Below are 27,138 nucleotides of genomic sequence, written 5' to 3' on the forward strand. Positions count from 1 at the left end.
GCAGGGATGGCATATGCCACTGCACGCAAAATTGTATTTTTATCCACGTTGCTCCATCGAAATAATTGAAATACTGCTTGCTTTCCTGGAAAAAGGCCATTTTAGTCCTCATGCTAGCTAGCAGTAGCCACATCATATTCAACAACAAAGGATCTGATTGTCTGACACTGCCAGTACGAAAAAGGCGAAGGAGGCTAGGTCTCCAAATAACAATATCGCCTACATCACATTTCATTGAGTGCCCGGGTTATGCACTACAGGAGTGATCCATGTTTGAATCGATACTGCTGATAACGGCATTACGCCAAATTGGTAAATCATCATGCAATAAATGGGGAGCACTATCGACGTCGACTGTCAATTTCCATTGGTTTCAACCTGACAAAGTTACATTATGGCCTCAAAGTAGATTAGAAAATAATTGACAGTCTTCTAATGCCCGGGGATAAAACTTGGAATCTATTCAATGAGATGGGCTGAATCATCTATACCTAATAAAAGGATGACACACACAGTCGGAAGTTTATAATAATAATAATATATGCCATTTAGCAGACGCTTTTATCCAAAGCGACTTACAGTCATGTGTGCATACATTCTACGTATGGGTGGTCCCGGGGATCGAACCCCCTACCCTGGCGTTACAAGCGCCATGCTCTACATACACTTAGGTTGGAGTCATTAAAGCTAGTTTTTCAACCACTCCACAAATATCTTGTTAACAAACTATAGGTTTGGCAAGTCACAAAGTGCATGCCACAAGCCATTTTTCCAACATTATTTCACTTAAAATTCATTGTATCACAATTCCCGTGGGTCAGAAGTTTACATACACTAAGTTGACTGTGCCTTTAAACAGCTTGGAAAATTCCTGAAAATATTGTCATAGCTTTTAGAAGCTTATGATAGGTGAATTGACATCATTTGACTCAATTGGAGGTGTACCTGTGGATGTATTTCAAGGCCTACCTTCAAACTCAGTGCCTCTTTGCTTGACATCATGAGAAAATCAAAAGAAATCAGTCAAGAACTCAGAATTTTTTTTTGTAGACCTCCACAAGTCTGGTTCATGCTTGGGAGCAATTTCCAAACAACTGAAGGTACCACGTTCATCTGTACAAACAATAGTACGCAAGTATAAACACCATGGGACCACGCAGCCATCAAACCGCTCAGGAAGGAGACGCGTTCTGTCTCCTAGAGATTAATGTACTTTGGTGCGAAAAGTGCAAATCAGTCCCAGAACAACAGCAGAGGACCTTGTGAAGATGCTGGAGGAAACGGGTACAAAAGTATCTATATCCACAGTAAAACGAGTCCTATATTGACATAACCTGAAAGACCGCTCAGCAAGGAAGAAGCCACTGCTCCAAAACCACCATAAAAAAGCCACACTACGGTTTGCAACTGCGACAGAGATCATACTTTTTGGAGAAATGTCCTCCGGTCTGATGAAACAAAAATAGAACTGTTTGGCTATAATGACCATCGTTATGTTTGGAGGAAAAAGGGGGAGGCTTGCAAGCCGAAGAACACAATCCCAACTGTGAAGGACGGGGTTGGCAGCATCATGTTGTGGGGGTGCTTTGCTGCAGGAGGGACTGGTGCACTTCACAAAATAGATGGCACCATGAGGTAGGAATATTATATGGATATATTGAAGAAACATCTCAAGACATCAGTCAGGAAGTTAAAGCTTGGATGCAAATGGGTCTCCCAAATTGACAATGACTCCAAGCATATTTCCAAAGTTGTGGCAAAATGGCTTAAGGACAACAAAGTCAAGGTATTGGAGTGGCCATCATAATAATAATAATAATATGCCATTTAGCAGACGCTTTTATCCAAAGCGACTTACAGTCATGTGTGCATACATTCTACGTATGGGTGGTCCCGGGAATCGAACCCACTACCCTGGCGTTACAAGCGCCATGCTCTACCAACTGAGCTACAGAACAAAGCCCTGACCTCAATCCCATAGAAGATGTGTGGGCAGAACTGAAAAAGCGTGTGCGATCAAGGAGGCCTACAAACCTGACTCAGTTACATCAGCTCTGTCAGGAGGAATGCGCCAAAATTCACCAAAATTATTGCGGGAAGCTTGTGGAAGTCTACCCGAAATGTTGGACCCAAGTTAAACAATTTAAAAGCAATCCTACCAAATACTAATTGAGTGTATGTAAACTTCTGACCCACTGGGAATGTGATGAAATAAATAAAAGCTGACATAAATCATTCTCTCTACTATTATTCTGACATTTCACATTCTTAAAATAAAGTGGTGATCCTAACTGAACTAAGACAGGGAATTTTTACTCGGATTAAATGTCAGGAATTGTGAAAAACTGAGTTTAAATGCATTTGGCTAAGGTAAACTTCTGACTTCAACTGTATCAACATATGGATAAACTCATACAGGTTTAAACAAAGTCCTGGATGAACATAGGAACTCTGATGTAGAGTACATTCACCTAGCCTGGTCCCAGATCTGTACAGTACCTGTGCCTCAGCCTGATCCTTCTGACTATAGATGTTGTTATGCCATATTAACAATGATAGTGAGAGGAGAAGAGTTAGTTAAAGCTCATATAGACCTGGGATGAGGGTAGAGTACATATTTCCATGACACGTTTGCCCCTGACACGTTTTGCTTATGTACTGTATAGTATACACTGCTCAAACAAAAAAGGATGGAAGACACCTACACTTATATATATTTTTTGAAATTGTCATTATTGATGGCTAATTAACTCATCAGGGTCATCACTAAACCAATAATGCCAATTAGCTGTTAGTAAAGATTTTTAGTCATTAGTGTCATATACAGATACTGATGGGCCAAATGACCTTTGTGATTTGCGGCATTATCATGCACCATCACTCATTGACTTGTTTAACATAATTGGAGCTAGCCTGGTCCCAGATCTGTTTGTGCTATCATATTTGGCATTTACAAGGAGTTGGCATGATAGCTCAAACATATATATGACAAAGGGTGTATTCATTAGCGCACACCATAGCAAAATGTTTTTCAATGGAAAGTGTTTTGCTATGAGAACAAGAGTTTTTGTTGGACAAATTCAGGTAGGTCCCTTCACGTTTTGTTCCATTTGCTTCTGTTGTTCCTATTAAACACACACACAACAGGCTAAACAGGAGCTACTGCTCTGCATTCATCATTATCACTTTATAGGGGTTCAGTGGAGTTTAATCAATTGATGACTTGGGGATGGAGGTTGGGTGTGTGAGTCACAGTGCTGATGCTCCTTTATGGCAGGAGTGATATCACTGGGTGAATGGCGAATATTCTACTATGTCATACTAGTGTCATGGCCCCTCCTCTGCATTGCAGGGGCGGTTCCTCCTGCAGGCAGAGGAGGGTCATTAGTGATTGGAGCCACCTGGGCTCAGGGTATTTCAACTGCTTCACTAACCACTCTTCTCTCTCTCTGCTCCTCCAGGTATGATCCTGTTTTGTTTGTTCCTTTGTAGGTTTACGTAGTTTTCACTCAGTCATATTCACACACACAGATTCACGCATCCCTGCACTTTACATACACCCTACATTATGATACTTTCACACCTCATTCCCTTTTCATTGTTTAAAGTTAATAGTTTTGGTTTACAATAAAGAACCTTTTTGATTGGCCTATACCTGTTCGTGTCCCCTCATTTTTGCAACAGGCTATGAGCCGACCTGTGACACTAGCAACAACAACAAAATCTCTGGGTGATTGACAGTTAATTATAATCCCACAGACTATGTGTTGGGATTTAGGAGACCTCTTTTGCCACCTCCCTACTTCAAGCTGTCAAGTGGCAAACACCTGTCCCAGGGGTGTGCCATGCTCATGGTCACCTTAAGCAGTTGGTTTCCTCCTAACACTTCAGCTGCTAACTCATTAAATCGGCTGCCACAAATGAGGGTATGGTTTAGAGAACGTGCAGTGAATAGAAGTCAGCCCGCAAAAAAAATCTGGATCCTGGAATGGAAAACACCATGGCATTACACAAACAGTTTTAAGAGTCAATGCTTGGCAAGTCACGGGTAACAAATCCCAAACTCTACAATATTGCAGAGCGCTCAGCAACGCGATTAAAGCCCCACTAACAGGATAAACACTGACAAAGAAGCGGAGGATGAAGGATGATGTGCATTCTGTTGAGGAACAAGTGTCTCTTTTTCACATCATTGACTCTCAACAGAATTATGCGTGCAATCCCGCCCTTGACACCATTAGAAGTTGATTTAAAGGAGACTGCATGAATGGATGAAACAGTTTAAGCCTACAAAATTGGACTTGATTCTTTTTGTGCCTAGGCTTGGAGACACGTGGTGACCTCTTCACAATTGTGGCCGTGTTAGCAATCAAAATTGGACCCAATCAAATTTTATTAGTCACATGAGCTGAATACAACAGGTGTAGACCTTACAGTGAAATGCTTTACTTACAAGCCCTAACCAACAACACAGTTAAAAAAAATACAGATAAGAATAAGAAATAAAAGTAACAGGTAATTAAAGAGCAACAGTAAAATAATAATAGTGAGACGATATACAGGGGGGTACCGGTACAGAGTCAAGGTGCAGAGGCACTGGTCAGTTGAGGTAATATGTACAGTTGAAGTCGGACATTTACATACACTTAGGTTGGAGGCATTAAAACTCATTTTTCAACCACTCCAAAAAATGATTGTAAACAATAATTTTGGCAAGTCGGTGAGGACATCTACTTTGTGCATGACAAGTAATTTTTCCAACAATTGTTTACAGACAGATTATTTCACTTAAAATCCACTGTATCACATTTCCAGTGGGTCAGAAGTTCACATACACTAAGTTGACTGCCTTTAAACAGCTTGGAAAATTCCCGAAAATGATGTCATGACTTCAGAAGCTTCTGATAGGCTAATTGACATAGTTTGAGTCAATTGGAGGTGTACCTGTGGATGTATTTCAAGGCCTACCTTCAAACTCAGTGCCTCTTTGCTTGACATCATGGGGAAAATAAAATAAATCAGCCAAGACCTCAGAAAAATAAATTGTAGACCTCCACAAGTCTGGTTCATCCTTGGGAGCAATTTCCAAATACCTGAAGGTACCATGTTCATCTGTACAAACAATAGTATGCAAGTATAAACACCATGGGACCACGCAGCCGTCATACCGCTCAGGAAGGAGACAAGTTCTGTCTCCTGGAGATGAACGTACTTTGGTGCGAAAAGTGCAAATCAATCCCAGAACAACAGCAAAGGACCTTGTGAAGATGCTGTAGATGCTGTAGGAAATGGGAAAAAAGTATCTATATCCACTGTAAAACGGGTCCTATATCGAAATAACCTGAAAGGCAGCTCAGCAATGAAGAAGCCACTGCTACAAAACCACCATAAAAAAGCCAGACTACGGTTTGCAACTGCACATGGGGAAAAAGATCGTACTTTTTGGAGAAATGTCCTCCGGTCTGATGAAACAAAATTAGAACTGTTTGGCCATAATGACCATTGTTATGTTTGGAGGAAAAAGGGGGAGGCTTGCAAGCCGAAGAACACCATCCTAACCGGGAAGCACGGGGGTGGCAGCATCATGTTGTGGGGGTGCTTTGCTGCAGGAGGGACGGGTGCACTTCACAAAATAGATGGCATCATGAGGTAGGAAAATTATGTGGATATATTGAAGAAACATCTCAAGACATCAGTCAGGAATTTAAAGCTTGGTCTCAAATGGGCCTTCTAAATGGACGATGACCCCAAGCATACTTCCAAAGTTATAGAAAAATGGCTTAAGGTGTCACGTTCCTTTGTTTTGTCTTTCTTTTAGTATGGTCAGGGCGTGAGTTGGGGTGGGCAGTCTATGTTCTTTTTTTCTATGATTTGGGATTTCTGTGTTTGGCCTGATATGGTTCTCAATCAGAGGCAGCTGTCGATTGTTGTCCCTGATTGAGAACCATACTTAGGTAGCCTGTTTTCACCCTTCAGTAGTGGGGGATTATTTTCCTGTTTCAGTGTTTGCACCATTCGGGACTGTAGCGGTTTTCATTTTGATTCTCTTGTTCTTTTGTATTTTGTATTCATTTTCCATTAAATCACATTATGGATACATACCACGCTGCGCATTGGTCCTCCTTTTCTTCCGCCAACAACGGCTGTTACATATGGACAACAAAGTCAAGGCATTGGAGTGGCCATCATAAAGCCCTGACCTCATTCCCATAGAAAATTTGTGGGCAGAACTGAAAAAGCATGTGCGAGGAGGCCTACAAACCTGACTCAGTTACACCAGCCCTGTCAGGAGGAATGGGCCAAAATGCATCAAACTTATTGTGGGAATCTTGTGGAAGGCTACCCAAAATGTTTTACCCAAGTTAAACAATTTAAAGGCAATGCTACCAAATACTAATTGAGTGTAAGTAAACTTCTGACCCACTGGGAATGTGATGAAATAAATAAAAGCTGAAATAAATCACTCTACTATTATTCTGACATTTCACATTCTTAAAATAAAGTGGTGATTCTAACTGACCTAAGACAGGGAATTGTTACTAGGATTAAGTGTCAGGAATTTTGAAAAACTGAGTTTAAATGTATTTGGCTAAGGTGTAAACTTCTGACTTCAACTGTACATGTAGGTAGAGTTATTCAAGTGACTATGCATAGATAACAACAGAGAGTAGCAGCGGTGTAAGGAGAGGGAAATGCAAATAGTCTTGGTAGCCATTTGATTAGATGTTCAGGAGTGTTATGGCTTGGGGGTAGATGCTGTTTAGAAGCCTCTTGGACCTAGGCTTGGCGCTCTGGTACCGCTTGCCGTGCGGTAACAGAGAGAACAGTCTATGACTAGGATGGCTGGAGTCTGAACATTTCTAGGGCCCTCCTCTGACACCGCCTGGTATAGAGGTCCTGGATGGCAGGAAGCTTGGCCCCAATGATGTACTGGGCCGCTCGCACAACCCTCTGTAGTGTCTTGCGGTCACAGGCCGAGTAGTTAACCGTACCAGGCAGTTATGCAATGCGATGGTGCAGCTGTAGAACCTTTTGAGGATCTGAGGACCCATGCCAAATCTTTTCAGTCTCTTGAGGGGGAATAGGTTTTGTTGTGCCCTCTTCACTGTCTTGGTTTGCTTGGACCATGCTAGTTTGTTGGTGATGTGGACACCAAAGAACTTTAAGCTCTCAACCTGCTCCACTGCAGCCCCTGAGAATGGGGCGTGCTCGGTCCTCTTTTTCCTGTAGTCCACAATCATCTCCTTTGTCTTGATCACATTGATTAACGTGACCTCAACGTTTCAATTGAATGTAAATGTAAGCAGGCTCAGGGTTAGAATATGGAGACAGAAGAAGATTACCTGAGTGTTTTGCGGACCATATCCTCATCGGTGATGCCATAGTAGGTCAGGGTCTCGCTCCAGATGGGGTTGAGGGTGTTGCGCAGGGTCTTGGTGCGAAGCTTATTGGCCTGACAGTGAGTGAGTGAGTGAGTGAGTGAGTGAGTGAGTGAGTGAGTGAGTGAGTGAGTGAGTATAAGAGAGAGAGAGAGAGAGAGAGTGAGAGAGAGAGAGTGTGTGAGAGAGAGCATGAGCAAGCAATAAAGAGAGAGAAAGCAATAGAGAGGGAGAACAAAATTATATTTAGGTATTGACCTTCGACCTCCACTCCATCATAGGCTGACAATGACACATAGGGCGCAATAGAAGTCATTATTAGATCACAGAAGTTTGGTTTTCCATGCAGAGCCTGTGGTGGAATGGTAACACTCCTGGCTCTAACACATAATATACGACCCCAGATAGGGCTGTGGTGGTCTTGAAATTTTGTCAGATGGTTATTGTCATGCAAATGCATACCGGCCTCACAGTAATTGACCGTGAATTAACATAAACACGTTTGGAACATCTACAATTTTAAAAAGTATAATAACTCCATTTAATACACACCATCACAATAAATCCATGATTTATTTTAGGCAGGTCTAAAGAAATAAGTTTGCTTACTACAGTCGTGGCCAAGTTTTGAGAATGACACAAATCAATATTCACAAAGTTTGCTGCTTCAGTATCTTTGGATGTTTTTGTCAGATGTTACTATGGATACTGAAGTATAATTACAAGCATTTCAGAAGTGTCAAAGACTTTTATTGACAATAACATGAAGTTGATGCAAAGAGTCAATATTTGCAGTGTTGACCCTTCTTTTTCAAGACTGCAATCCGCCCTGGCATGCTGTCAATTAACTTCTGGGCCACATCCTGACTGATGGCAGCCCATTCTGGCATAATCAATGCTTGGAGTTTGTCAAAATTTGTGGGTTTTTATTTGTCTCCCCGCCTCTTGAGGATTGACCACAAGTTCTCAATGGGATTAAGGTCTGGGGAGGTTCCTCTCCATGGACCCAAAATATTGATGTTTTGTTCCCCAAGCCACTTAGTTTTCACTTTTGCCTAATGGCAAGGTGCTCCATCATGCTGGAAAAGGCATTGCTCGTCAAACTGTTCCTGGATGGCTGGGAGAAGTTGTTCTCGGAGGATGTGTTGGTAGGCATTTATTCATGGCTGTGTTCTTAGGCAAAATTGTGAGTGAGCCCACTCCCTTAGCTGAGAAGCAACCCAACACATGAATGGTCTCAGGATGCTTTACTGTTGGCATGACACAGGACTGATAGTAGTGCTCACCTTGTCTTCTCCAGACAAGCTTTTTTCCGGATGCCCCAAACAATCTGAAAGGGGATTCATCAGAGAAAATGACTTTACCCCAGTCCTCAGCAGTCCAATCCCTGTACCTTTTGCAGAATATCAGTCTGTCCCTGATATTTTTCCTGGAGAAAAGTGGATTCTTTGCTGCCCTTCTTGACACCAGGCCATCCTCCAAAAGACTTTGCCTCACTGTGCGTGCAGATGCACTCACACCTGCCTGCTGCCATTCCTAAGCAAGCTCTTTACTGGTGGTGCCCCGATCCCGCAGCTGAATCAACTTTAGGACATGGTCCTGCCGCTTGCTGGACTTTCTTGGGCGCCCTGAAGCCTTCTTCACAACAATTGAACCGCTCCCCTTGAAGTGCTTGATGATCCGATAAATAGTTGATTAGTTGATAGGTGCAATCTTACAGGCAGCAATATCCTTGCCTATGCAGCCCTTTCTGTGCAAAGCAATGATGATGGCACATGTTTCCTTGCAGGTAACCATGATTGACAGAGGAAGAACAATGATTCCAAGCACCACCCTCCTTTTGGAGCTTCCAGTCTGTTATTCGAACTCAATCAGCATGACAAAGTGATCTCCAGCCTTGTCCTCGTCAACACTCACACCTGTGTTAACGAGAGAATCACTGACATGATGTCAGCTGGTCCTTTTGTGGTAGGGCTGAAATGCAGTGGAAATGTTTTTTGGGGATTCAGTTCATTTGCATGGCAAAGAGGGACTTTGCAATTAATTCAATTCATATGATCACTCTTCATAACATTCTGGAGTATATGCAAATTGCCATCATACAAACTGAGGCAGCAGACTTTGTGAAAATGTATATTTGTGTAATTCTTAAAACTTTTGGCCACGACTGTACATGTTATCTGGCTAGGCTCCATGCCATAGGCTGTAGGCCAGTTCATTTAGCAGACAAGATAAGCTTATAACTCATGTGCCATTATTTTATATTATATGATTTTACACACTGAACAAAAATATAAAACACAACATGCAACAATTTCAAAGATTTGACTGAGTTACAGTATATAAAAGTAAATCAATCCATTTAAATAAATAAATTAGGCCCTAATCTATGAATTTCACATGACTGAGAATACAGATATGCATCTGTTGGTCACAGATACCTTAAAAAACGTAGAGGGATGGATCATAAAACCAGTCAGTATCTGGTGACCACTATTTGCCTCATGCAGCGCCACATATCTCTTTCGCATAGAGTTGATCACTCCTTTTCACTAGTCACTTTAATAATGCCACTTTAATAATGTTTACATATTTTGTGTTACTCATCTCATATGTATATACTGCATTCTGTACTATCTATTGCATCTTAGCATATGCCGCTCTGACATTGCTCATCCATATATTTATATATTCTTATTCCATTCCTTACTTAGATTAGGTATTTGTTCTCGAATTGTTCGATATTATTTGTTTGATATTGCTGCACTGTCAGAACTAGATGCACAAGCATTTCGCTACACTCACAATAACATCTGCTAACCATGTCTATGTGATCAATACAATTTGATTTGATTTGAGGCTGTTGATTGTGGCCTGCGGAATGTTGTTCCACTCCTTTTCAATGGCTGTACGAAGTTGCTGGATATTGGAGGGAACTGGAGCATGCTGTCGTACACGTTGATCCAGAGCATCCCAAACTTGCTCAATGGGTGACATGTTTCAGTATGTAGGCCATGGAAGAACTGGGACATTTTCAGCTTCCAGGAATTGTGTACAGATCCTTGCGACATGCGACTGTGCATTATCATGCTGAAACATGAGGTGATGACGGCGGATGAATGGCACAACAATGTGCCTCAGGATCTCATCGCGCTATCACTGTGCATTCAAATTGCCATTGATAAAATGCAATTGTGTTCGTTGTCCATAGCTTATGCCTGCCCATACTGTTGAACTGCCTGCCCATACCATACAGTTGAAACCGGGATTCATCCGTAAAGAGCACACTTCTCTAGCCGGCCAGCAGGCATCAAAGCTGAGCATTTTCTCACTGAACTCGGTTTCGATGCTGAACTGTAGTTAGGTCAAGACCTTGGTGAGGACTAAATATACGAATGTAAAAAATAAATAAAAGAGCAACAATAAAATAACAATAATCAGTTTATACAGAAATTCTTTGGTTGTGCATACTCAGGTTTTCAAATCAAATCAAATGTTATTTGTCGGTTTAGTGACTATGCATAAATACAACCGGATGTGGAGGTCCTTATTGGTTAAATACTTACTTACAAGCCCTCTAAACAAAAATGCAGTTAAGAAAAATAAGAGTTCTGGCAACAGCTTTTACTAAATAAATGCCAATGTAAAAAATAAATCTTGAGACATCTGTGGCTTTAAAATAAAAAATCAGGCATTTTAGAGTGTGCCTTTTATTGTCCCCAGCACAAGGTGCATCTGTGTAATGATCGTGCTGTTTAATTAGCTTCTTGATATGCCACACCTGTCAGGTGGATGGATTATCTTGGCAAAGGAGAAATGCTCATTAACATGGATGTAATCAAATTTGTACACAAATGTTGCGTGTATCAAAACTTTTTGGCATCTTTTTCAGCTCATGAAACATGGGAACAACACTTTACATGTTGCTTTCATATTTTTGTTCAGTAGTAAGAAGAATATAATTGAACTTAGCTGAATAAAATAGAAACAATATTTTTCCAATTCCAGAGCGAGTGCTAATATGAAGTGGCTATGTTTAAAAGTGATCATTTGAACCAGGTCCTATATGCTAGATTTAGAGTTATTTGGAAACTTTAGTTGTGAATGATAAAAACCTTAGAATGTCATGGGCTCCATGATCGAACTATAAGATTATAAATCTTCCTTGCTTTCAGGCTGCACACAAAGTGTTATCTCATCATGTGATCATATTTTCACCCATCAGACTTTTCTCAAATTAATCTTGTCTTTACTAATATGTAACATTTGTTTAAGATTTAGAATGGCCCATTATCAAATGAGCAGCAAAAGGGGCAGAGGAAAAATACATGTAATCCGTATGCACTCGAATAGCGAATGGAGGCCGCTTCCCATGGTTTGTTTTTCAATCATGCTGGGTAGGCTACTCCGGTTTTATAGTGGAGCATGTGCTTAATATTATCAGTTGAGAAATCAATATATTAGCAGCTGGGATCCTCCTCTTTTTAGTGGTAACCATCAGAACTCTGCTTTCACATGGGATTGCATATAGAAATGTCTGGGCTTATAAGAACCCTTATTTCACACCACACATCAACCACTGTTTGAGGAGCATGCAGCCTCTCGCTGTGAGACAGGTGATATTCCGCCCTAACCCTGTATGCCATGGGATATCCAACCCTGTTCCTACAGCTACCCAGTGCTTCATTTGGAAAACCAAGTGAAATCTGCTTGGGAACATCGATAGTAAGATGTTTTCACAACAAAACATATTTCATTAAACTGTTGACAGCTACTCTCTCTGCGCACTTGAGAAAGGTATGAAGGTGAGAGAAGAGGAGATGGAAACGCATGGTGGTGAGATATGCTGTGGCTAAAGGTAATGTGTCAGTATATTAATTATGAAAATATTTTAAAAAAATCCCTATTTACTAGGGCTATTCTCTCCGAGACTCATGGAAAGAAAGTTTGGAGTGTAGCATAAGGTAACAGTCCATCCAGTATGCTAATCCAGTATACAGTTCACACCCAAAAGGTACTAGAATTTGTTTCATTTTGGAGAATATCTTAAATCTATTTGGTGTTTTTTTCTGCCGGGAGTAATATGTGGTAGGCTATTAGGCTATGTATTGTATAATGACACAATCATTATTTTAATGATGTGTTTTTTTGTGGGGGCTTGGGCTCATATACACTCACCGGCCAGTTTAATAGGTACCGGGTCAGACCGACATCTGCCTTTAGAACAGTCCATCTCATCCCAAATATTCTCTATTGGGTTGAAGTCTGGGGACTCTCAAGTAAACTGAACTAGCTGTCATGTTCCAGGTGATGTTTTTCCACTCCTCAATTGTCCAGTATTGGTGATCATGTGCCCATTGGAGCTGCTTCTTCTTGTTTTCAGCTGATAGCAGTGGAACTCGGTGTGGTCTTCCGCTGCAATAGGCCATCCGTGACAAGGGTCGAATAGTTGTGCGTTCCGATATGCCGTTCTGCACACCACTGTTGTACTTTCGATTGTATTTGCATTGGTATCAGAGTAGTTAGAGGGACAATAGAGCACTTAGTATCAAGTATCAGACCATTAGTGACATGACGGTCATTAGCGAATTGGTTACTACCAATGCATGTCCAGATTGCATAAAAGGATATTACCATGACTCAACGGTCATGTGGGATTTGACAACGGCCATGACTCTCGGCATGGCGGTAATACGGTCACCGCAACAGCCCTAAACCCCGGGACAAGGGTTCAATTCCCACGTCCCACCCTTCCTACTACTGTATGTCTGCTCCTCCACCATCTTCCTATCAATTTCTAATCTGTAATTCAGATTAGAAATCTCATCTCATCCATATCAATCTCAATTTCCCTGTTTATATGACACGTTCTCAATTCTCGGGTGATTTCGTCAACACCAGAATGCCACAGTAGCGACACACAAGGACAACGCCGTGCGTTTCTCAGACGTAGAATGCAAATGCCAGATTGCAATTAAATGAAAGAATAGGCATATCAATGCATGCTGGGAACTTAATAAGCAGGCAATTATTCATTCCAGTGGGTTCGATAAACAAAAGTTTTAACAAGAAGCTTCCGTGTTGTGTTCATCTATCTCGCGGCTGTGGTGCGTTGTTTGTGCATCACAAGTGGTGATCTATAACTGATATTACCATCTGATGTGAGAGATGCATTTAGTCACCAACGACAGCCAGAGAAATATCAACCTGGCTCCCTGCCAGTGATTTGAATATTTCTCACATTAAACAAATCTACCAATATCAATCAATCAATGCATGCTGACTACATTAGCTAGTTATCACCAGTGATTTACAATCAGTGCAGTTAATTTAAGGTAGGTAAGAGAACCACAAATCACATACATAATGTACATATAAGGTATACATGGTTTTGGTTATCACTAGAATCTGCAAAGTAGTGCCATTGTATAGCTGCTGACTGGGGTCGATGCAATAAGAATATAATTCCACAGTGATAAATCACACATTCAATGGCTTTACATAAGCCATTACATGAGGAAGTATCTATATTTACGGTTGCATCTGCAGCAGCAGCCTCTGGTTACTAATCTTTTGTGATAAGAGTGAGGTTGGATATTTGATTAAAATAGAGAGTTCAGTATGTCCCTTTCATCCCTACCTTTTATCTGAAATGCACGTAAAAAAGGGCTGTAACATACACATTGATTTTTACTATTCTCTACATTGTAGAATTGTGAAGATATCAAAACTATGAAATAACACAAATGAAATTATATTTGATATTTTTCATAGTAGCCACCCTCTGTCTTGATGACAGCTTTGCACACTATTGGCATTCTCTCAACCAGCTTCACCTGGAATGATTTTCCAACAGTCTTGAAAGAGTTCCCACATATGCTGAGCACTGGTTTGCGCTTAGTAAGACTATCATTTGTTTTTCAAAAGGACAATGACACCTCCAGGCTGTGTAAGGGCTATTTGACCAAGAAGGAGAGTGATGGAATGATGGAGTTCTGCATCAGATGACCTGGCCTCCACAATCACTCCACCTCAACCCAATTGAGATGGTTTGGATGAGTTTGACCGCAGAGTGAAGGAGAAGTAGCCAACAAGTTCTCAGCATATGTGGGTACTCCTTCAAGACCGTTGGAAAAACATTCCAGCTGAAGCTGGTTGAGAGAATGCCAAGAGTGTCCAAAGCTGTCATCAAGGTAAAGGGTGGCTACTTTGAAAAATCTAAAATCTAAAATATATTTTGATTTGTTGAACACTTTTTTGGTGACAACATGATTCCATTTGTGTTATTTCATAGTTTTGACGTCTTCACTATTATTCTACAATGTAGAAAATAGTAAAGATAAAGAAAAACCCTTGAATGAGTAGGTGTGTCCAAACTTTTGAACTGTATATGCAGTAGTATTGTATCGATACTAAAAATGCTTATATAACAATGTGTCTAAGAAGTGCACAACATAAAACATCATGCCATACTGTAACAGTACCTAAGAAACATTTCAATGCAATGCATGAACATCCATAAGTGCTTAACGAAAAAAACATAGACGTATGCATGTCATTGGCAAACCCTTGCTTATATGTTGACTTGTGAGGAACATGTTATGTAGCTTTTATACTGTATTGTGCTCTTTATAGAAAGTTAAGGAACAGCTCCTACCACAGAGTTCCATTGGTATGAGACACTTCACTCCAATTTAGTGATTGGAGAAGTACATTGCTTTGCAAGGTGGATTTCACAAGCCCTCAAGTTCTGCTAGGGAACAGTGTTGAGTTGAACAAAACAGCAAGATGATATTCTGTGTGGTGGTGAGTAATGGAGAGTGAGGATGAAGAACATCTTCCATTAACTGGTGGGATTATTTGCCACTGAGTCATCGCACATGAATGTTCCGGGGAACAAAGCCCCAGCTTATTGGTTTCCTCTCAAACAGTAGCTGATTCATTTCTGAAACGCCACACAAACAACCAGAGCAATGTGTCTATCTAACGCTCTCCAGGACCAGAGGTTGACACCATTGCTAAGGAAAATTGTGTTGAGTTTTTATGAAAAGGGGAAGTGAATTGTTGTTTCATTGGGACAGACATATTGCTTAAAAAAGGGGGAAACCGATGAGAGGTGTGCAGACCGGGTTGAGGAGATCAACTTGGGGATTGAAATTCAAAACTTTTTTTACAGGTCATGCAGTCTGCAGTCTGGAGTTGGCTGCGTTAAGCACTAGACCACTAGAGCACTAGACCACTAGAGCACTAGACCAAACTCAGACACAAGCAAAACTAAATTGTAGGTAAATTCTCTGGCGGCAAGTCTCTCTGTCTGGACCACTTGATGGCCGCCATTAAGATGGAGTGAGAAACATCTGAGGCCTGTCACAGCTGCTATGTTTGTGGTGCAATTTCAGGCCCCCAAATTAAACAGTGTCCATATGCTCGACGTTCACACCCAATCAATTACCTATTAATGGTCTTAAGGAGAGTTCACACGGAGGTCAAGGTGTCCAGACAGTTGGGGACAGCATGGGTGATTAGGAAACCCTTATTTGCAGCTGCTAAGTGGATTGTTGGCATGACAGAAGTCTAGATCACGGAGACAAAGATGACAATACAGCAAGACAACAGTATTTGTGGCCGGGAAATGGTAACAGACATGTAAAAAGAACTGGCTTGATCCGAAGGTACTACACTACAATAATTTGATTAAAGGATTCAAAATCCTTGAACTGACATAATAAGTCACAGTGAAAGACTACCTGGGCTTTGGTGATGAAATAAGGTCTTGGCTTGGCAATGAATGGAAGATGAGGATGGGCTAAACTTGAGGGGGTTGGAGAGAATGGGACAGCATGTGTCATCCCTTCGAATAGACACGATCAGCATGGATAAAATTAATTGCCAACCGTCTGATAACTGTAGACATAATCTGAAATTAGTAATGGCTCAATAGCAATGCTCTCTTCACTAATTAAGCACTGTAACACTCTTCCTAAACTACTTGTCATAGGGCCCGATCTACCCTAAGCCAGTTTGATCAAATTCAATTGTATTTATCAAATGTGCCTAATACAATGGGTGTGATATCCCAGAAATGTTGGATATGCACAAATAAGCTTATTTCTCTCAAATGTTGTGCACAAATTTGTTTACATCCTAGTTAGTCAGCATTTCTATTTTGCCCAGATAATCCATCCACCTGACAGGTGTGGCATATCAAGAAGATGATTAAAACAGCATGATCATTACCCAGGTGCACCTTGTGCTGGGGACAATAAAAGGGCACTCTAATTTCTCTACCATAAGCCGCCTCCAACTTCGTTTTAAATAATTTTACAGTACGTGCAACTGGCCTCACAACTGGCCTCACAACCACGTGTAACCAAGGTCCTCCACATCTGCTTCTTCACCTGTGGGATCATCTGAGACCAGCCACCCGGACAAGTGATGAAATTGTGTGTTTGCACAACTGAAGAATCTCTCTGCAAACTGTCAGAAACCGTCTTAGGGAAGCTCATCTATGTGCTTGTCGTCCTCACCAGGGTCTTGACTTGACTGCAGTTCGGAGAAGTGTGCTCTTCACAGAGGAATCCCTGTTTCAACCGTACCGGGTAGATGGCACACAGCATGTATGGCGTCGTGTTGGCGACCAGTTTGCTGATGTCAACGTTGTGTACAGAGTGCCCATGGCGGCAGTGGGGTTATGGTATGGGCATGCATAAGCTACGGACAACGAACACAATTGCATTTTATGGATAGCAATTAGAATGCACAGAGATAACTAACGAGATCCTGAGGCCCATTGTCGTGCCATTCATCACCTCATGTTTCAGCATGATAATGTGCAGCTCCATGTCGCAAGGATCTGTACACAATTATTGGAAGCTGAAAATGTCCCAGTTCTTCCATGGCTTGCATACTCATCAGACATGCTCATTGGGATGCGTTGGATCGACGTGTACGCCAGCGTGTTACAGTTCCCGCCATTATCCATCAACTTCGCAAAGCCATTGAAGAGGAGTGGGACAACATTGCACAACCCACAATCAACAGCCTGATCAACTCTATGCGAAGAAGATTGTGATCATACCAGATTCTGACTGGTTTCTGATCCACGCCCCTACTTTTTTTTGTTAAGGTATTTGTGACCAACAGATTAATATCTGTATTCCCAGTCATGTGAAATCCATAGATTAGGGCCTAATACAGTTACTGAAATTGACTGATTTCCTTATATGAACTGTAATTCAGTACAGAGTAGAAGCAGCAGAGTCGCAGCAACAGATAAACCTTCACGTAAGCTACTGTATATTCCAAGCATTCATAACAGGGCATGATAGTGTCCGCTTTCATAACAGGGCATGATAGTGTCCGCTTTCATAACAGGGCATGATAGTGTCCGCTTTCATAACAGGGCATGATAGTGTCCGCTTTCATAACAGGGCATGACAGTGTCCATTAATTTATGATAATCAGACATGACACCATCTGATATGCAACACACAGGCCAATGACAACATTATGCATCAATGCATCACTGCATTTAGAGTATTAAAAGGACATTACACTCCAAAATCTAAGTTTGTCAGATGTTTTCAATAGTATCCTAATATCAAGATGAATCCATGTCCCACACCACCAGTTGTGTACGCCTCAGCTATATACCTCAAGTGAATGGAAAAGATAAGCACAATAAACCTGGAAATGATATGGTTCTTATCTTTCTATTCTTTTTGGACAGTGGCATATCGCTGGAACTACAAAGCAGATGGGCTTAGAGCTGGACTTATCTCAACAGAAGAACACATTTGAGGTCTGAAAACATCTCTGTTTTTGGAGTGTAATACACTTGGTGCTCTTGAGCCAAAAAGGGTCCCCTAAATGGCAAAAATGATTGTCCAGAAATGACCTCCTTGTTAGCCTATAAATGACAGATTGTATTGTATGAGGAAATAAATATATTACTATTATCATAGTGCCTATGAACTGTACAGACGACACACATAATTTGAGTTAGCAACTAAACTAATATAATGTACCTTTTAATGTAAGTATAATAAGACAGGTACGTACCTTACTGGCCCCAGGCAGCAGGTGCAGTTTGACATATGGATCTGAGAGCCCGTTGTGGTCCATGGGTTTTAGCCCCTGTGGGAGAGACAGACAGAGAAGAACGTGTCGTAAGACTTCACAAGGTAGTACCTGCCAGACATACAAGGCCACCTGACATCCAATTTAAGTCAAACACTTTTGTTTCTGTCAAGTGCACAACCTCGTCAGAAGAACAAAAGCCATGTCACCCAAATAGAAACTCCAGACGTGAGACCTGTTCCAACAGCTGGCAAAATAACTTTTCCACAAACAAAAAATTCCAGAGAAAAACTGAATTCCAGAGAGAAACTGAAATAACGAATAAATATAACTCTTGTGAAGGTTAGCTCTCTAACAAGAGAACTAAAACGGTTCACATGAAGTACTAGTTCAGCATGTGTGAGTAAATCAGCTATACTGAACAAAAATATAAACGCAAAATGGAACAATTTCAAAGATTTTATTGAGTTACAGTTCATAAAAGGACATCAGTCAATTGAAATTAATTCATTAGGCGCTAATCTATGAATTTCACATGACTGGGAATACAGATTTGTATTTGTTGGTCACAGAAAAGTAGGGGCGTGGATCAGAAAACCAGTCAGTATCTGGTGTGAACACCATTTGCCTCATGCAGCGTGACACATCTCCTTCACATAGAGTTGATCCGGCTGTTGATTGTGGCCTATGGAATGTTGCCCCACTCCTCTTCAATGGCTGTGCGAAGTTACTGGATACTGGCGGGCACTGGAACACACTGTCCTACATGTTAATCCATAGCATCCCAAACATGCTCAATGGGTGACCTGTCAGGTCACCAACACAAAATGTGAAGAAATCCAAGGGGTCTAAATACTTTTGCAAGGCACTGTATATTTCCCTATATCAACCAAACACCATTGATGTGCAGCATCAACTACTGCGGCAGTGAACGGAGTTGCCCAACCTTGTACTAGGCCATTGTCAGGTGGACATGTATTAATATTTGAAGTTACAATAAACAGATTGTTGTAACTCTTAGTTGTTTGTGACTTGTTTGCAATTGCCGAGTGTCAGCTGAATCAAAGTTGTACTTTTTCTCTCTCTCCCCCTTGGTTAAGTTGAACTGTTTTCCTTTTGTGTGTGAGTTCGCATGTGTCTGTCTGCGTCAGTGCTATCCTATCTCCCAAACGTATTTGCTCAGCCATGTGTGGGATGAACATTCTTCAGTGTGTGTGTGGCATTTCTCTCCCAACACAGAGCAATTCTTGGTAATGAACGTTTTTTTTGATCCCCATGAGTTTCGGGTGAACAAGTGCAAAGTTAATATTTCTATTTTCGTGAGGCGGCTACTCGTCTGCAAAACCTTTTATACATATTTGTGTGCCTAATCAAAAACTCATGTCACATTCCAATTCCACATCAAAACCAAACTATGAAAACTTTAAGAACAAAAAAGCTTGAAATATGATTGTAGGACTGAGTGGAGCAGGAGGGAATGAGTATTTTTTCTCTGTTCCTACGTCGCTTCCTCTTAGCAATCATTTGTTGGAGGTCCATTACTGCCTCTACTCTCTACGCTCTGAGCCTTTCCTCCTTTCATTCGCAGCATCTCATCTCCTCTACAAAGCCCCAGGTTGAGTCAGATGTTTGTGTGGGACACAGATGGATGTTCTCTTTGATAGTCCAGCGCTGCAAGTATCTCCCCATTGTGCGAGCGGCTTCAGAGACGCTCCACAGATGTGAATTGATAGGATCTGTCGTGGAATTGCGCCAGACAACAAAAAGGTTCCCAACACACACTTGTGGGCCTCACTACTCCAAGTTATGTTATGTTATGTTCTACTGTAGATACCACTACCAGTCTCTGGGCTGAACCCAATAGGATTCAGACACTTTGGAATAGGCTGTCTACAAGTAGAATGAAATATCAGCTTTGCATTTGACAGGCAGCTCAAGGCTGATGTATTGAGTATATGTAGTGTTTAGTGAGTGGATGCTTCCCTAGGTAAATAGTTTTGTTCATGGTTTAAACAGCTAGCTGGCTGACATACAGTATGAGCCTAGTGGTGCTCCTTCACGTTACATCGCTGAAGAGCAATAGATCAGTAGCTTTGACGCACTATGATGCTGTGTTCTTGCGTTGTCACCAGAGTTGGGGTTAATTCCACAAATTAAATTAAATTTCCTCTCCCTCTAAATTCCATTTAACTCAATTCAAACTCCAGTTCAGTCTTTGAATTCAGAGATAATTCAATTCCTCTCAATTCCAATGTTAGGTACATTCCCCAAATTCCAATTTGAATTAAATTCCTTCAGTCTTTCAGGATGATAATGTCACTGTTCAGACAGGCTAGCTATACTGGAAATATAGATATACAAGTTGAAATGATTTAAAACAAATCCTGTACTCCATTTTTTATACTAATTGCCTTAATTCCATTAATTCAAGATTAAATATTTGTACAGTTACAATTCCATTTCAATTGAAATAGTCCAAATAGTCTAATCCCAATTCAATAACTTAAAGAATGTTGACATTTGAATTGAATTCAACATAAATTCTCCACTCCATGAGTGAATTTAATTGGAATTTCAAATGACATTGGAATTGACCAAAACCCTGACTGTTAGGCTGTATGGGTGGAAGCATTAAATACATGGTGAGGTAACACTCAACCAAAGCTCCCTGTGCAGCTACAACCTCCTCTACCCAGTTTTCTTCCTTACTGAAGACTAGCCCAGTCAACCGAAACAGAAGCAAGCGAGATCAGGCTAGTGACCGAGATCAGAATAGTTCCACCAGGCTAGAGGAGGACCAGACATGGGCACTGGTCTGAAATACCTGGACATCTGGTTAAGTTTTTACAGGATACCAGGTATGATGGCCAAAATTGAGCCATGAATGTCTCATTTAGAAAATGGTTGAAGTCAAGCATGAGAGGCCATCGTCGAATGACCAACTACAACCAATGCTGAAATGCTTTCATCATCTAACACTTTTTTGACATCTCTTTAAAGTAAAGACAGCGAATAGGCTATATCATACATATTTTCCCATTAAAACTTGAAACTATGGCACTAAAAAATGGCAGTTGATTGAAGGGACTGACATACAGTAGATACTATCTCCCTCCGTGGCGGTTACCACCCCACTGACCTTAACTCTAAACTGGGCAGAGATGCATTATGTGGGTTTGGTGTCGGATGAACAGATGATCATCCGCATGATCGCGGCCCTGATTGCCAAAGCCACCAGTGAATAGCTAGTTGATCATAATTATGGGGAAACGTGGGGAGATGACGGTTATGAAAGGCAGATGGGTACCATGCAACAGTGTATCCACACACCTCACACATAGTCATTAATTCCCCTTGATGCTGCCTTTGTGTGTTGTGCCTGTGTCTCCGCCTCCCTCCGGCCCCTTTCCCCACATGCCTGGAAATGTCTGAATTTGTTGAATCAAATCAAGTCCTCTTTATCTTTAATATTACCCTTCCTTGCTTCATCTCCTTACGCGAGGAGGTGTGTGTGGTTGGGCAAGGCAGAATACATGTTTGTGAATGTAGAGATTCGTTTCAGTGAAATGCTGGAGGGAATTGGAGGGATGTAAGAAGTCTTGTAGATAACCTAAGCTTCATGGCCAGCCTATGAGCTAGAGTTTACATGGCTTGTGTGGAATTACATTCTGTTAAAGGCCCAGTACTGTTAAAAAATATATTTTACTCAGTTGTATCAATATTTCCACACTATGAGGTTGAAATAATAGAGTTAAATTGTGAAAATGATGATAATGCCTATTAGTTTCGGAGTTTGAAAAGAGTGGCTGAAATTACAGCCTGTTTTGGTGGGATGGAGTTTGGCCTGCCTGGTGACATCATCATCCGGTAAATTAGTTGATAGACCAATAAGAAAGACTTCCAAAACTAGTTTTCAGACTTCCCCTCCTCACTTAGACCACTTCCAGACAGTCCTAGCAAAATTCTTGCTTGAGAAATTACTCTATGCTAAGAAGCTATTTTTGATTCTTTTTACTATTTTAATTAGAGAAAACAAATCACAGTAAGGTAAGTAATTGTTACCTCAAAATGATTTGATATTTAGATAACAATGGCTGCATTGGATCTTTAAGCTTTAATTATATTCAAGTAAACAGGAGTTTGGCAAATTTCAAATGGTGTAGGATACACTCACTGTTTTTCTTACCTATTTATCAAATAAGCCACAGGCAGCTGCTGCAATGTATGCACACCTTTATCTTGCAGCTTGTGTGGGATGCACACAACTGCCCCCAAAAATGCTTTTTGAAAAACACAAAGTCTAATCTATCTCAAATAAAAAAAAAACTAAAACTAACCCACTGTTTGCTTAAAACATAAATGTTCTTAATACATTCTGTCTAGCATCTGGAGATTCCCTTTTCCCAGTTGCTGCATTTTGGCCTTATTCCCTGCCACATTTAACTGTCTCTGATATATGTCTTTGTTAGCATATCTGACTGGCCTGTGTACCTGCAGAGGGTACCTGCAGAGGCATCAATCACTAACAGCAGTGATAATGGAATAGATGAGTTGGGGTGGAGATCCCAGAGTAACAGCCAGGGTGGGGTTAAGAGACAATTTATGCTTAATCCGAAAATGTGGTCGTAGGTGCAGTATGGATAGTGTGACGCAATTGCAGAGCCTTCGGAGGAATGCAAAGGCCAAATTTTGTAACAATGCAAAGGGCTCCGTACAGCTCCGCATTGACATGATTTCTTGATGGTAGGTGGGGGTGGTAGGTCCAGTATAAACACAAACTCACTTCCTTGATGCAGATGTCGGATTGACTATGCAGAGCCTTTCATTTATAAAGAAATTAAATCCATTTGTGTTTTTTTCCTACGCCACGATACTAACAAGTATCGTGATACTGGCCCAAATGTATAGTATACTGTAGGATGTTTTTGGTCACAAGTCCAGGAATGGCTGAAGAATTGCAATATTTACCTAGAACTAACGCTGCAGATAGCAATACTGGGTGGTTTGAAAAGTCACAGTCAATCGATCAATAATATAATCATTATTTTGGTAAAAATATTTGTCTTTAATTTACAATCTGTTGAAACTATGAGAATAGAAAGGTTCAGTACTGTGAAGCATCACAGCACAGTTGAGAAATATATGGCAAATAACACCATTCATTTTGGATTTCTAAGAGTTAGATGGGAGGGGTTGAATGGAGCTGAAGGGTTGGACGAATAACAACAAGATAACAAATGTAAAACTTACGGGGTCTGTCAAATGTAGATAGGTTCAGAACTTTTGTGAAATAGCAGATACAAATATAAATCAAACTGGACGGACATCAGAAATAGAGGAATGCCAGGACTAAAAACAAACTAAATATAACTACTGTAAAATAGATTGTGTCTGCAAAATGTGTATAGTATGTATAAACAGAAGGTAGAAGCCTAAGTGTTTTTGTTTATTAGTTTACTCCAATTGGGGGAGGGGTTGTAGGGTTTACGGGGAATAATAAAGGTATATACTAAATAAAAGTGTGTATGTGTATACAGTTGAAGTCATAAGTTTACATACACTTAGGTTGGAGTCATTAAAACTCGTTTTTTCAACCACTCCACAAATGTCTTGTTAACAAACTATAGTTTTGGCAAGTTGGTTAGGACATCTACTTTGTGCATGACACAAGTAATTTTTCCAACAATAGTTTACAAACAAATTATTTCACTTATACTGTATCACAATTCCAGTGGGTCACAAGTTTACATACACTAAGTTGACTGTGCATCTAAACAGCTTAGAAAATTCCCGAAAATTATGTCATGGCTTTAGAAGCTTCTGATAATTGACATCATTTGAGTCAATTGGAGGTGTACCTGGTATCGGCCACAGCCCACAAGCTTTAACTTCCCGACTGATGTTCCTGTGATTTTGACGCCATTTCCAGTCACAACTTGCAGACTTGTTTACGTGCTGCTGTGCGTTTTGTTGCCAACCTTACTTTTCTACCTGAAAACTTTACGTTTTTACTTTTTAATTGCCGTTTATATTTTTGTTTTTTTCCCTCAACTTTTATTTTTTCATTCAACTTTTTCACTCCGGACGCTTTATCTGGACACGGTTCGTCAGGACCTCCAACAGCCGAAGCTAAGTAGTAACATTAACATGATGCCTTCTAATTGCAGTCGCCGTACTCATAATATGCAGGAGAAAGATCGCCTCACGACGAGGATAGCTGTGCTACAAGCCCAGCTTCAGACACAATCGTTAGGCAAGGGTAATTTCAGTGTAGGAAAGAATGAAACAGTATCTGTGCCACCAGTAAGTACAGATAGTAACGTTAGTATAAACCCCCTCGCACGGTCCCGCAGCCGGACAACTTTCTCACGGTTTCTGGAGGGAAATGTTGTAGGAATGCTCAACCGATGTCCCTCATTCAGCCGACAGAAACTTTCAACCGGTTTTCTCCATTAAGCAAGGAGTCGGAGTCAGAGGCCGAGCCTTTACTTGTCTCTACACCTCCCATTACGGGGTCTGAGACGCCAAAGCTTCCCACCATTAGCTCTGACAAAAACTCTAGTCATTGGAGACTCTATTAGAGACTTAAAACGAATCATCCAGCGATCATGCACTGTTTACCAGGGGGCAGGGCTACCGACGTTAACGCTAATCTGAAGATGGTGCTGGCTAAAGCTAAAACTGGCGAATGTATAGAGATATTGTTATCCACGTCGGCACCAACGATGTTAGGATGAGATCACCAAGCGTGCCAGCATAGTGGAGTACTGCCACTAGCACAGTCAGTGTAGTCAGCTCAGCTATCCCCATTGAGACCGTGTCTGTGCCTCGACCTAGGTTGGGCAAAACTAAACATGGTGGTGTTCACCTTAGCAACCTTAGCAATCTAACTAGGATAACTAGGATTTACGATAGCAAATTTTAATTGACAAAAAAAATGACGTTTAAGTCTTTTGAGCTTCTAATCATGAAATCTATGCAGCCTACTCAATCACTTTTTATAGCTACTGTTTACAGGCCTCCTGGGCCATATACAGTGTTCCTCATTGATTACCCTGAATTCCTATCGGACCTTGTAGTCATATCAGATAATGTTCTAATCTTTGGTGACTTTAATATTCACATGGAAAAGTCCACAGACCCACTCCAAAAGGCTTTCGGAGCCATCATCGACTCAGTGGGTTTTGTCCAACATGTCTCTGGACCTACTCACTGTCACAGTCATACTCTGGACCTAGTTTTGTCCCAAGGAATAAAAGTTGTGGATCTTAATGTTTTTCCTCATAATCCTGGACTATCGGACCACCATTTTATTACGTTTGCAATTGCAACAAATAATCTGCTCAGACCCCAACCAAGGAACATCAAAAGACGTGCTATAAATTCTCAGACAACCCAAAGATTCTTTGATGTCCTTCCAGACTCCCTCTGTCTACCCAAGGACACCAGAGGACAAAAATCAGTTAACCACCTAACTGAGGAACTCAATTTAACCTTGCGCAATACCCTAGATGCAGTTGCACCCCTAAAAACTAAAAACATTTTTTCATAAGAAACTAGCTCCCTGGTATAAAGAAAATACCTGAGCTCTGAAGCAAACTTCCAGAAAATTGGAACGGAAATGGCGAAACACCAAACTGGAAGTCTTCCGACTAGCTTGGAAAGACAGTACCGTGCAGTATCGAAGAGCCCTTACTGCTGCTCGATCATCTGATTTTTCCAACTTAATTGAGGAAAATAAGAACAATCCGATATTCTGTTATGCAGGTGAATGAGGACCCAAAAGCGATTTGGCGAAAACAGAGTCTTTATTCCAGTAAAGGAAATAGGCAATACTCCTGGACAATCAGAGCAGAAAACAAAACATAAAAAACTTAATTCCACTCGTAGTGACGAGGACAGACTGGAGACTCGACCATAAACTGTAGGTTGCCTCGGGAAGGCACCGACCGTAGCAGACTCAGACACCTGCTCACACGCAGTATCTGAGGGAAACAAGACACGACAGGGCGAGACAAAGACACAGCACGGCGAACAATATACAAGGATCCGACAGGACAGAAACGGAAAACAAGGGGAGAAATAGGGACTCTAATCAGAGGGCAAGATAAGGAACAGGTGTGAAAAGACTAGATGATTGAGTAGGGGAATAGGAACAGCTGGGAGCAGGAACGGAACGATAGAGAGAAGAGAGAGAGGGAGGGAGAGAGAAAAAAGGGAACGAACCTAATAAGACCAGCAGGGGGAAAACGAACAGAAGGGAAAGCAAAATGACAAGACAATATAAGACAAAACATGACATATTCCTTCAAAGCTCAGTTGTCAGAGTCTGCACAACTCTGCCAGGACCTAGGATCAAGAGAGACACAAGTGTTTTAGTACTTTATCACTTGACACAATGATGAAAATAATCATGGCCTCTAAACCTTCAAGCTGCATACTGGACCCTATTCCAACTAAACTACTGAAAGAGCTGCTTCCTGTGCTTGGTCCTCCTATGTTGAACATAATAAACGACTCTCCATCCACCGGATGTGTACCAAACTCACTAAAAGTGGCAGTAATAAAGCCTCTCTTGAAAAAGCCAAACCTTGATCCAGAAAATATTTTAAAAACTATCGGCCTATATCGAATCTTCCATTCCTCTCAAAATGTTTAGAAAAGGCTGTTGCGCAGCAAC

The 27,138-nt window shown here is 41.1% G+C and overlaps 1 protein-coding gene across 1 annotated transcript in view; it reads right to left on the bottom strand.

Moving 5' to 3' along the window:
- LOC124013046 (double C2-like domain-containing protein beta) overlaps positions 1–27,138 on the bottom strand; it is a 152,075-nt gene that overhangs the window by 41,699 nt on the left and 83,238 nt on the right. Inside the window, exons 3-4 of the mRNA XM_046327168.1 lie at positions 18,441–18,515; positions 7,344–7,453 (exon numbers count right to left, since the gene is read on the bottom strand). Of these exons, the coding sequence (XP_046183124.1) occupies positions 7,344–7,453; positions 18,441–18,515 (185 nt within the window). The remainder of the gene's footprint in view (positions 1–7,343; positions 7,454–18,440; positions 18,516–27,138) is intronic.

This window comes from Oncorhynchus gorbuscha, linkage group LG02 (assembly GCF_021184085.1).
Source record: "Oncorhynchus gorbuscha isolate QuinsamMale2020 ecotype Even-year linkage group LG02, OgorEven_v1.0, whole genome shotgun sequence".
Lineage (NCBI taxonomy): Eukaryota > Metazoa > Chordata > Actinopteri > Salmoniformes > Salmonidae > Oncorhynchus > Oncorhynchus gorbuscha.